Source organism: Dryobates pubescens, chromosome 7 (assembly GCF_014839835.1).
Source record: "Dryobates pubescens isolate bDryPub1 chromosome 7, bDryPub1.pri, whole genome shotgun sequence".
Classification (NCBI taxonomy): Eukaryota; Metazoa; Chordata; class Aves; order Piciformes; family Picidae; genus Dryobates; species Dryobates pubescens.
The window spans coordinates 9,822,749-9,836,347 of record NC_071618.1 but is presented as its reverse complement, the minus strand read 5'-3'; the positions used below and the strand labels follow the sequence as shown (position 1 = coordinate 9,836,347).

Below are 13,599 nucleotides of genomic sequence, written 5' to 3'. Positions count from 1 at the left end.
CACCCCTTCTTCCTTGCCTGTCTCTCCTGAAGAGCCTGTAGCCGTCAATTGCAGCACTCCAGTCATGTGAGTCGTCCCACTACATCTCTCTGATGGCAACTACATCATAACTTTCCTGCTGCAACAAGGCTTCCAGCTCCTCTTGTTTGTTACCCATGCTTCATGTATTAGTGTACATACACTGCAGCCAGGCTGCTGGGGGTGGGGGCAGGCACAGAGAGTAAATGAAGTATTTTGAAGTAATCAGTTTTGAGAATACCTTATACCCAAATTTGTAAACATGGTAATGAGTGATTTTCTGTGAAGAATGAAGGTCATGCACAAAGTTTAAACTCATGAATTTTAAAATTATTGTCTTTGACATTTTTTGGTAATAATTACATTCTATAAAGAAGTGTAATGAGTTAAGCCTAGTGGGCAGGTCAGCCCAATACAGCTGCTCACTTATTCCTCCTCCAGTGAGCTCAGGGACAGAACTGGAAAAAGAAAAATTGGAAAACTTGTGGGTTGAGATAAAGGCAGTTTAAGAAGGGAAGGCAAGGGCTATGTGTGCAGGCAATGGAAAATAAAGAATTTATTCTCCACTTACCAGTGGCAGACAGGTGTTCAGCTGTTGCAAGGAAAACATGACTGCTTCACATGTAGACATTACTTTGGAAGACAAATACCTTAACTCTAAACATCCTTCTTTCCTCTTGCTTCCTCCAGTCTTTTTTTTTCCCTTTGTCAACTTTTCTGATAAGCCTCAGCTTTATTCTAAGTTACTAATCCCTTGTGAAAGCTTGCTGTAAGGAATTTTTTTATGCTGTAATTTTTATACTGTAATTTTATACTGCTATTCTCCCCAGCAAGCCATGTGTGTTAGAACTGGCATACATCATTTGGGAGAGTTGCCTAGCTGCAAGGAGGTATTTGGGACTGTCATAGAAGTGACAGGCCATTTGAAGCTGTTTTCCTTGTTTTCTCCATTTAGATTACTTCAGATGGTCACTCATCTAATTAGCTTGGACTTAATTTATAGTGTGTAGAGAAAAATAGTGGCTTTTAGGATATGATTCAACTGACTTATTTTAAGTTTATACATTTTTGCAAGTGTTTCTTGTCTCAGTCTAGCTTCCATCTCTGGCAAGAAACAGAATTAATGGTTTGTAACACGCTCCATCAAAATCAGAGAACAACATTTTGGAGTTGAAACCAGCTTTTGAAGTCGTACTACACATCATGAGTTCTCTAGCACACAGAATAAATAGTGTTGTACATGCAAAGTACCAGTCTCGTCCCATGTCACAGACATGGACTAAAGGAAAGATAAAGTTTCTGCTGTTTCTGAGTCTTACTGACAGTGCACAAATGAGTATATGAAAAAATAAGGTTTAATTTTTGACTGGAGATTTCAGTGGTAGGCCAGACATCCAGCCTTATTCTCTCTTTGGAAGGCAAAAATAAAAATCAATATTGTTTTCTGGGCATCCTTCTGAGTTTTATAATGCAAGACTCATTTGCTAGAATGATTATAAATGGATGTAAATTATTGTGTCATTCCATGGAAATGAGTTGAATTATTCATGTCTGTCATAGATTCTGCAGCATCAACAAAGGGATCCTTTGAGGTGGAGGATGTAATTAAGTAATAAAATAGACAGATACAGGGAAATAAAGGTGGCATGGTCAATTTGAAGTCTGGCAGTCCCTAGCTTCTAAATGTGTGGTGTGCAATCTGAATAATCTTCCATTTTTTCTACTATATTTATTGTGTAAAACTTAGTGGAGCTTCTTACAGGGAGTTTATTGTTTTGTGCAATAATGTCCTGGCATTTAGGTTGTCTCAAAGAGGATCTCAAGATTGTTCTTCCTCCACTGCTAGGGGTATGCAAGGTGTATTTATGCTCTTTTTCCTTGGTTCCTTTTTTTTTTTCTTTTTTATATCTTTTTTTTCTTTTCTTTTTTTTTCCCTACTGTGTGAAATTTTACAATGTTTATTTCATTTCCAGAGTTGTGTCACCCTTGGTTCCTCTGGACTGACAATTCACTAGTGTTTGACATTTCTCATCCCTCAGGGTTAACTAAACATGTATTAGAATAGAATAGAATAGAATAGAATAGAATAGAATAGAATAGAATAGAATAGACCAGGTTGAAAGAGATCATCATGTCCAACCTATCATCCAACACTACCCAATCAACTAAACCATGCAACCAAGCATCCTGTCAAGCCTCGCCCTGAACACCCCCAGCGACGGCGACCCCACCACCTCCTCAGGCAGCCCATTCCAATGGGCAATCACTCTCTCTGTGTAAAACTTCCTCCTAACCTCCAGCCTAAACCTCCCCTGACGCAGCTTGAGACTGTGCCCTCTTGTTCTGGTACTGGTTGCCTGGGAGAAGAGACCAACCTCTGCCTCACTACAACCCCCCTTCAGGTAGTTGTAGAGAGCAATAAGGTCACCCCTGAGTCTCCTCCTCTCCAGGCTAAGCAACCCCAGCTCCCTCAATCTCTCCTCATAGGGCTTATGTTCCAAGCCCCTCACCAACTACTCCAAGCCCCTCAACAACCCTGTTACTCTATGATATTCTTATCATATCTATGTATATTTTACATCTGTGAATTTTTAAAAGTTACACTGTTTCTATGTAGGGAGAAATGTTCCTACAGAGTATTAAACTTCTTAGATTCCATTATAAAAATAGATAAAATTATATTTGTGTACAAGTCACAATATTGGAAGTTCTTGACCAATGTCTTCACAAACTAATTTGAGTTCTGTATGCCTGTAACAAGCAGCTAGTAACATTAAATTATTTCAGAATCTTGATGATTTAACAACAATAATTACTGAGTACTTCATCATTTTCTGACATCACATGAAGGGAAACAAACTTCATTACACACCAGGCCTTACATCACCTCTGTGTTATACAGAACCAAATTAGCAGGTTGATAGAGAAAGTTAAGTTTGTTTTACAGCCTGTATATTCTGCAAACAGTAAATAGCAGTGAAGCAAGCATGAAGGGACAGTTAGCCATGGAGAAGGCCTACCTATATAGAGGCAAACGTAAACGTTTACAGAGTTAGAGACAAGTCTTCATATAACAAGGCTGCTTGTCTGTTTGATTTTAACATATTTCTGAGTTAATGTGACATTTTTGCCAATTTCTTAAATAAATACATTTTTACATTGCTTTATCAAGATAGAATAGGAATGTCAGCTTTAAATAAGATGATACAAAAGTATTGTTAGGCAAATCTCTAGCAGATGTGAATTTATTTTTTGTCTGCATAGCTGGATCCACTAATCCCATGAGCAGAACTATGATTTGTATTCTATTTATTATTCTGCTGCCACATCATCTGAGGTGAGGAAACCCCTGCTTAATTACACAAAGTATATGAGTAAATATTCTAGGATTAAGACACACACATCTTTATCATTTCTTCTTTCCAGAAATTGAAATTCAGATGTCTAGAAAAGTTTAAGGCTGGCAAAACATAATACAAACCCTTAAAATTTAGGAAAGAAACAAACAACAAAAAACCCACAACAACAACAAAAAAATCCTTTCAGGTCGTTTGTCTATGACCCATCACAAAGTAGTATATTTGTCTGAGTAATTTATTTTACTTTTTACTCTGTCTAAATTCAAATATTCCAAAAGGCCATTTCTGATGCAAAGGTGTTCTGATCCAGTGGATTTCATACTCCTGATTTCTTTCTCAAAAGTCTGTACTGAGCTCCACGTGGGGTCAGTGATTGATCCACATGCAAGTCACTGTAAAAAGTTTTTTCTGGGTATTTTCAGAGCGTTTTCCACTTTCATTTTGCTCTTTTATCCCATTTACATGCCATTTATGTAAATCTTCCTTTTTCCATAGATATGATAAAACACACTATGTATGCCCCTATACCTCTTTATATAAGAAGTGTACTTTTAATTGTTGAAGTGGAAAATCAGAAATTTTCACCAACTGAATGCTTTCTGTCCTCCAGTGTCATATATAACAACAATGTGATAAAACTATGACACCTGGTCAGTTTGCTGTAAGGTCACTTTTATCATTATCACTTTCCAGGTTTCTCTCTGTCAGCAAATGTGTGTGCCAGATTAACCTAGAGAGTATATGACTGCTTGCAGTTTTGGCAAAATTACTGTAATTTTATTTTCTCCCTTAACACTAATTGCTCCACAGGTTGAACCATCTAATCCTGGAGTGCTTGATATCAATTAGGATATTTAAGAAGATCTGACACTGGTATGGTAGTCAGGTATTCTAAAGTTTTGGCTCATTGCCAGGTATAATTATTCATTTTTTTTAATCTATGAGGCAACTTGCACTTTATGCTTATCTCTACAACAATCTGAATTGTTTCTGTCAGTCTGTATGAAGCAGCCTTGATACAAAATGTGTTTCACCTAGAGGTGAACCTTGTAGTGCTCTTATGTTCTATTTTTTCACTCCTATTAAAAGAAGCCCAAAATGCAGTCTGTTTGTCTGCTGTTATTTATAAAGGCATATTTTTCTTCTCCATGTCCAAAGATTTATCCTATCCAAAAAATTGAATATCTGCTTTGGTTATTAATATTTATGCTTCGTAGTTAGATGTCTATGGCGCATATATGTTGTGGAGAGATTGGCAGAATCACTTTTCTTTTCTTAAAAACGATAATAATCTAGTTCCCCTTTTCTGATTATCTGGAATTGCCTATGTTTCTTTTATGTCACAAATAATTAGATTATTCCTTCAAGAAAAAAGGAATGACACAGAGAAGTGGAATGAGTATGTATCCTTTATATACACAAAACATTCATCAAAATTCTATCCTATTCTTTGGCAATAACTGCTTTTATATGGTTTCTGTTACTTGAAAAATCCCCCCCAGAAAGCAAAAATAAGTTACTCTCTTCAGTAGATAGGTCTTCTAGGTATTTCAGCTTTCACTTGATAGATTTTTCAAATACAAACTCTGCCTTATCTACTCTCCCTATCCCAAACAAACAAACAAAATTATTCCGGAGTTATGAGCACATAATGACAAGCTTTGCAAACAAAGTCAATCTCTTTCATGTATTTAACAGACACAAAAATATATCAATCTGTTGTCAAAGGTTACAAAAAAAAAAAAGAAAGAAAGTGGAGATTTAGAAAAGGAAAAAAAAATGGCAAGACTGTACAAGTTAATTTTACTCTTTTGTGATGGTAAGTTTTGTATTTCTTCTATCAGAAATATGGGATACAACTTAATTTTTATTGCAGCCTTTCATTCACTACCTTTTGTATAGATCTAACTAAATTTTATTTTACTTTGGAAAACAGAGTATGTTGTAGTAAACAAAAGAAAGATAAAGTGAAACTGCAACATGATGAATTACACTGGCTGGTCAGATTAGTTTTCCTGTGTTTGGATGTTTAAAAGTTAAAGCTACATTACTTAGCACTGCTATGAAGCAGTTACGTGCCAGCCATACATTCTATTTTTTTCGGTATGCAAGAGAGAGAGAGTGGAGTAAAAGAATAGCAGCAAGCAAGCAAATAACATGTAGCTCTGAGGCTTCAGTTCAAAAACATTTATGTGGTTTGTTTAAGCTGTTGATTTGGAGCTGCTTGGTTTTGTGCCCTTTGTACTTGCTGTGTTCTTTCCATTTGTACTTTCTATCATGTTGATGTACTATTGAAATTGAGTGTGCGGTGTTTATTCCAGTGCTTAAAGATTTGCTGTGCATACAGAACTGGAAGTACAGCCCTACAGCCTATTTGTGCACACTCCATATAAATCAAATAGCGTACTGAGCCATAGAATATTGCTGTGGGTTACTGTGCCATAACCTGAAATGGAGAATATTCTATCTCAGGAAAAAATAGCCTGCTGAATCTTGTCAGTTGTGCACTTAAGGAAGTGAGGGAGAAAATAATCAAATAACATCCTTATCTGTGAAGACCCAAGGGAACTGAGTTACCCATATTCAAAAGCTGCCTGGACATGTTTGCAGTAGTATCTAGTCCAAACAAACAAAACATCTGCCTGATGAAGAGTATCATTCTGATAAAAAGGATGAGAGGTCAGAGCACAGCTTCTGCAACACCAGAGGGTCCTGGTCAGTGTGTACATGCTCACAGTGCTAGCCTGTCTAGCCAGGTCTTCTGTTTAGGAGTGTAAAAATCGCATGTTACAATAGAGGGGATGGTAGGGCCAAAGCTAGAGAAAATGGAATATTTCTCACAGTAATTTCCTGTGGGGTGATGTTGGGGAGAGCTCCACCAATGGTAGTATTCCCTGTCTCAACTTGTAACTTGAAGAAGTCTCTCATTTTATTTCCTAATCAAGACTGTATTACTTTTGGCATGGTGGTGGATGGGTGTTGATTCCATTTAATCCTTTGAGTCTCCCTGGTTTGTACCTTTATTTGGATGCCTTAGTGAATAAGTTGCTCTGGCTAGGCCCTGAAAAACTGAGTTTTATCAGATTCCTGGCTTGACTAGGAGATTCCCTTTGTCTAGTATTAGACATCTGTGCTGAAGTCAGGAACATAGACTTTCTTTATGCTCAGTGGAAAGAAATGGGGATCTTACGGTGCATAGGTCATCTGATGTATTTTAAGCATCAGCATCACAAAGCATATACGATGCCTGAATAGTGTCTTCTACTGACCCTTAAGAAAGTCCAGGTAAATACCTCATCCAAGTTTAGCTGAAGTGTATTTCACCTGATTAAAGACTTTTCATGTAGCAAGGTAGCACTAAATATGCTTGCTGGATTCTTCAGGATTCTCTCTGAAGCCTTACAAATACACTCTACATTATTTACCTGGGGCAGAATCTATGACTGGCCAGTGAGAAGCAGCCTCACATTTAATAGGATTTGTTCATTCACTTCCAAGTGAACTAAGGTCAGAGTGGTAGGACAAGAATTCTGTGGTACAGAAGTTTCAAAGACTTTCCCAATTACATTTTCCCGGAAGGAAGCCCTGTTGTTTGCAGGTAACTCAAGTTTATCTATACAAGTCTGTACCATAAATTCTTTATTACTGTTTTCCATGACATAGCAAATTTGAAAAATAATGGAAGTATTCTTTTGCTGTTCTTGAGACCATCAAAAGCATACATCTAAGAAGACAGTAAATTATTGTCTAAGTGGTAACACAAGCTCAGTTCGTAGTAGGTGTCTGATACACTAAAGATACAGCATTTTGCATTTTGATATTAATGTCCCACTTCAATTTGTAATTTTTTTCGTTTATATGTTAATTTATTGTCAGTTTTGTTTTGCTTGCTCTTTAACATACTTTTTTTACTGAGAGTAATATCAAGTTTAAAATAATAAAAAACCCCAAAGGTCCCCAAAGCCAAAGGTATAGTGTTTGGTTATCTCTCCAAAATAAAAATAAATAAATAAAAGTTTAAATATTTTAATTCATATAAAATTAAGCACAAAAAAATCAACTAAGCTTATGATTAGACCATCACCTTTGTCCAGGACAAATTTCGGCTGCCACCTAGAGATGTGTTCTCCTCCTTCCCACTTACCATTGTCCCATTTCCTAATGTTAACACTGATGTTTCTAAAACTTGGCTGAGAATTAAAGCACAGAGTTTAATCTGTCTGAAAAATAGATAGAAAATTTGTTTTGTTTTTGTTTCAGCAGCCTTATAAAAGACAAAAATGATTGGTCTGAGATAGCAGATGATGACACTAGGCCTAAAAGTGCTTTTTCATCCTAAGTGCTTAGATAGCTAGTATTTTGAAAAAGATTAATAGGGGAAGTAAGGAAGTTCTCTTAGTCCCTCTGTTATTTACTCTGCAGATAAGTAAATCAGTTTGACAAGTAGACCTAAAGGTGAGATTCCTCTCAACCACCCAGAACGCAAGCATCCAGGCTGGACTTCTCTTGTGAGCCCGTCTATGGTCAGTAAAGAAAGACACCTCCAGGGGGCAATCTCTTCTCATTTTAACAAAAATACCTAGAATGCATAGAACAAAGTCACCCTATGGAAATACCCTGCCTTCACAGCCTGTCTTGAGAACAAGACGACTAACTCCATCTAGGAGTGTAATGTTTTGGTGTCTAGCATACAGAAAGGTTAGATCATCTTCCAAATTACTTGCTACGTTCACAGAGCAAGTTCACAGCAGAATTAAATTTCCCACTTTCTCTGTTGCCAAAACCCAAACCCATTACCAAAACCATTAGTCCAAGCTTTGTTTTTTTTTTCTTTTCTTGTCTTTTTTTCCCCTAAGAGAGAGCTTGCTCTAATGGATAGAAGGAAATTGTTATCTCTAATTAGACTTTCAGAATAGTGGGGTGGAATTTCAGAGACTCTTAAAGCTGAGAGAAAACTGGGTCATTTTTGTCTGGCCTCCTGTAAAATAGACATTGTAAAGAATGTTTGGGTATCCTTGTTCTGAGTCCTGGGATTTGCATGAATTTAAAGTAAATCTGATCTAAACTTAGAATTTAAAACTTTTAAATTTGAATTTGTCTCTGTTTCAGGGATGAAATATATTTCTTTGCGTTTCTGCTGTGAGTGAGTTTCAGACTGACCACTTCTACAGTTACTTCTTCATGAATTGTGAGTGACTGCTGAGTCATCTTTATTTCAGTCAGCAGTTGCTAAGTTTTCCAGCAGTTGTCTTTCTGACACTTCTGAGTCTTCACAATTTCTAAGAAAATTCAGTTGATACAAGCATGAAAACAAGGTGGCCCCAGCTTAAATAGCAGTCTGTAAAATTAGTATTTCCGTGACCATACACCTAGTTGAGCTGTTGGGGAAGTAGGATCCACAGTTTCCTACTGCTTATCTGGAGTGTTAGACTAACTAAGTAGATCTCTGGTGATGTTTTGACCTCTTCCAACCAGCATTCCTCAAGAGAATTTTGGGCACAATTTGGTTTTTAAGATAGGTTTTCGTGACCAGTCCCAGGAGGCAACTATAGATGTGGCTACACTCTGTTGGAAGGTCATAAAGTTCAACAGAACATCACAGAATAATTAATAAAATAACAGGCTGGAGTTTTACCAGATGGTTTCTATGCCAGGGAAATAATCCCTCTCACATTTAATTTACTAATTTAGACTTAATGATAGAGTCCTCTGTAGGACTGCTACCAGTCCAGAGAACACTTCCAGACTGCCAGAACTGAGATACTCAAGGATTTGTGCAGCTGCTAGGAACTAGAAATTAAGGTGAAATTGACCTTAGAGCAGTTCACCTGCAGATGTTACTCCAGAGTTACTATGGCTCCTGCAACCACTGATGTCCTTGGAGTCATTCCAGCCATGCAGCTTTACCTACCATGGTCTGTGTGAGTGGTCTCATGACAACACATTTGTGTTGCACCAGAGCTATGGGCAAATTCAAGTGTTGTTGGACCAAATAAATAGAATGTCAAAAAATGTAGTCAACATACAAACTTCAAAACTTACAAAAAGCCTTTTAATATCTAGATTTTTTTTCTGTCTTTGAAGGCACTTAATGCTGTAATCAAGTCTCTTCTCGCTCTTCTTTCCAATAGTGTAAACTGATGAAGTTCCTCAAAGTCTGTTTGCTAAAAGACATTTTGTTCAAAAAGAATAAAAAAAATATTTCAGACTGCTGGAAAATATTTCTCTCAGTCACTTTCTTATGAATTACTCCTTAATAGGCATGTCATACGACACATACTGAAAAAATATTTTCCTCCTTTCAGTGACCCAATTCAGTACTAATGATATCAGTTGTGGAGGTTTTGTATTCTTTCTACATTGATTTTCAGTGGGGCATCTAAAGAACTGAAATGAAGCAAATCTGGGTTTCAGACATCACTTGCCCCCACACTGTTATTAACTGAGGTCGTGTGTAATAATATACAAGATTTAAAGTGATTCTTCATCTTTTCTTCATCCTTAGCAGAATCCTATGCTTACACTTTGGATATCAAAGATTTGAGAGTCAAAGGGAAGCTGACAGTTTCTGCAAAGGTGTCAATGGGGCTAACATTCAAGTAACTCTACTTCTGCTGATTTTTCTAGGTATAAAGATTTGGCTGGTACAGCAGCAGGAGAGAAGAAGTTGTCTGCCAAGGAGAGGTGTTGTCTTGTTCTTCAGCAGTGTAAATTACAAGGCTGGCAGGTTTGTGATCTACAAAGCAATTAAAATATCATTCTTTAAACAAGATAGCTGAGTCATTTCCATTGTGGCAAGCCAGCAGATCCTTTGCAGCAGTACATTCTTTTGACATTTAATATATGCTGTGGGATAGAATCAAACTGATTTTCTGAGTTTTCTAGCGCATGAGTAACTGCAATTCATTGTGTCAAAAATTCAGTGGCTTCTTGTGGGAAGGACAAGATTGTGCACTGTAAATTTGAATCAAGGTTTTTAATGGTATCTGCTTTTAAAGGTATACATTTTAGTGGTTTAATGGCTTCTGAATTAGAAAAAATCCCTGTACCTTTTATATATGTATAATCATGTAATAAAAGCTATACTGTCATAGTAGGGGAGACCCAAAACAACTCCTTAAGACTTCTCATCTAGTCAGTGCCTTTGTAAGCACCAGCATGCTGATCCAGAGATGAGCAAAAGTAGCTGGGGTTGCTGCACATCAAGGAAAATTTTTTTAAAAATTAAAGCCAAACACTTACCAGGAAGTTCTCAACTTCCAATCCCATCTGCTTACATTATTTATATCCTAGTTAATCCTCACCAGCATGAGGATTGCATGGTAGATGTCTCAACTTGTCCAAAGTACTCCGTGATCTCCTTGGAGTAGCTTTGTGACTGAGCAGGCTTGATTTCTTCAACGTATGCAATTTCAATAGAAAATGTTGTTTCCTTGCACACTGTATATGCTATTATACAGAAAGGAAGTTTTCTGTGACTTAACGTGTAGAGCATTCTCCTAGGAGCTTCAGATTCAGGTCTTTTTTCCAGCCTATTCTGTGAGAGAGCATGCATACCAGTTTAAGGGACAAGTATGAAGTTTAGGGACTGCAGAGTAGCTGGGGCATTGCTATAGGATTCTTTGGGCATATTAGTTTAAAAGACAGGGTTAACACAGGTCTTCTAAATCAACCTGATCTAGTGGAGGATGTCCCTGCTCACTGTAGGGGGGGTTGGACTAGATGATTTTTGGAGGTTGCTTCCAACCCAAACCATTCTATGATTCTGTGTGTGACCTCTAAGCATAAAGGTGCCCAGAAATAATCTCTGCAGCAGTTTATGAAGGACAAAGACTATGCTGGATTTTGTGCTATGAGTGTTTTTCAGTGGCCTAGATTCCTTAGTTACAACAGAAAAAAGGTAGACCCCCAGTAGGTTTGGAGAACACATACGTGATCACCTCCACTTGAACATATAAGATCATTTTTCTTTGGTTGAAATACTGTTTAAGCTCCCTTTTAATCACTCAAATAAATAGTGGGAACATACAGCCCGCTCCTTCAGTAGCAAAGAGCAAAAGGATGGACCCTGAGAAAGATAACAATATTAAAATGGGCTTACTTTCCCTACTAAGGTTTAAGTCAACTTTGGGGCTATGCTGCATCCTTGCCACAAGTTTTGCTATAAAAAATAATCATGAGCATGTAGAAGTTATGCCTTTGCTTACAAGTACCTGGAGCTGAGTGCACCACTTCAGAACTTAGGTAGCGGAACAAGCTTGACATTGGGCAAAAGCTGTGTGAGAGTAATTGCATATTGTGTTCTAGTTATGAAAAGCAAAATGCGTATAGAGCCTCTAACAGCATTATCACACAGTGTCACAGTATCACAGTATAACTAAGGTTGGAAGAGACCCCAAGGATCATCAAGTCCAACCTGTCTCGATAGACCTCACAACTAGACCATGGCACCAAGTGCCACATCCAATCTCCTCTTGAACACCTACAGCATTACAGCACAAAAACCCACAACTGGCTATCAGTCAAAGCTTACAACTCAATACAAACAATTCTGTAATGACTGGCTGTTTGAAAACAACCCTGAAACCTTGGAATATAAAAATGTAAAAATGAAATTGCCAAACAGAATCCTTCCATCATTCACAGGACTGAAACTTATGATCTCAAACATGTTTTACATGTTTTGACTCCAGAATCTCATTAATATCATGATAAATCAGGTGTGCAAAACTATAGCAGTAATTAAGGAATCATCCTTCAAACTAGAAAGGAACAAAACTCTTAAGAGATGCTGACCAGTTAAATGGAATAGAAGAGTTTGGGAGCGAGAGTTACACTGTTTTCACTCAGTGACCAAGAGGTACATGGCAACAGATAAGCTGAAAGGAACAAGGTCTGACAAAATGAGTGACTTTCTCCTTGCACCCTTTTTCAAGTCATAAAGAGCTATGACAAACAGAAAGATGATAACCACAGAAGAAAGACTTAGGAGAAAATTTACTCTAAGTGCAGACAATTTCTTACAGACAAATTCCCAGTGAATACAAGCTTGACACCAACACATTTTGTATAGGTGATATAAGACCATATATATACCCAGCTATTATCAGTAGTGACTAATGTCTGTGTCACATAATCTTCTTCTTTCAATTATCTTTTGATTCATTTGACTAATCATGAGAGTTGAACTTTAAATAACAATCTAAATGAGGAAGCTTATACAATCTGCAGTTGTCATGAGTGCCCTCCTCTTTGCTTTTTCAGCAGATGACAGAAGAAAAAAAACGGAAGGAAAAAGAAACAAAATAAAATGGATAAGGAGGGGGGAGAAAAAGGAGGAAAAATGGATTTAGGACCCCAGGATGATGTCAGCTAGCAAAGTCAGAGGAAAGGAGTCATCTGTAGTGCATCACAAAAAAATACCCAAGAAGTAGGGGGTTACACATACAACCAGTTTATTCAGTTCCCAGCAGTAACTACTTTAAATGAGTCATTGCTGCAAAGAAAAATCTATTTGATGCAGAGGTTCATGAATAAGTCAAAAAATGTCTTCCTCAACATTGTTACCTGCACTTCCCTGAAGAGCTGTTACAGATTTGGGTAGATAAATTGACCAAAATAATAGCTAAAATATCTTCATCAAAGATGATGAAGTGTAGGAGCAAGAAATACATATCTGAAATCAACCTCCTGCTTATGTTATCATCAGAGAATGAGGTTGCCAATAAACTCCCCAGCAGAGGGGGGGTGGTGGTAGAAGAAAGAGCTGTACTTTATAGCTGCGTTGAAATGGCTGATACTTTATTTAACTTCCTTCTGATGTACCTCACCATCCCATTTTGTGAAAAGTGATATTGACTTGGGGACACAAATGTAAAACTGTGTTCTGAAGTGAGATCCCAAAAATTAGTAAAGAAAATGGTTTCACTGTATTTATTTTGTGATTGACAATTCATCTTTTCTTTCGTGTGTGTGTGTGTGTGTGTGTGTGTGTGTGTGTGTGTGTGTGTTCGGAGAGTGTTTTATTAACTTAAGAAAACAACAGACACCAGGGCCTACTCTCAGAACAAATTCTTTTTACTCTTGTAAATACTGCAATCTGCTTAAAATGGAGGACAAGTACAGAAGATCCAATACCAGAATCCAATTTTGGCTTATTTTCTACTGTGGTAGAGCATAAGAGCAAACACTATCAGCTAGGCAGTGGCTGGTGCTTGATTCA

General features: G+C 37.3%; 1 protein-coding gene across 1 annotated transcript in view; it reads left to right on the top strand.

The window, feature by feature from the left end:
* MYO16 (myosin XVI) overlaps positions 1–13,599 on the top strand; it is a 331,490-nt gene that overhangs the window by 256,408 nt on the left and 61,483 nt on the right. The window contains exon 28 of the mRNA XM_054162913.1: positions 10,005–10,104. Within this exon, the coding sequence (XP_054018888.1) occupies positions 10,005–10,104 (100 nt within the window). The remainder of the gene's footprint in view (positions 1–10,004; positions 10,105–13,599) is intronic.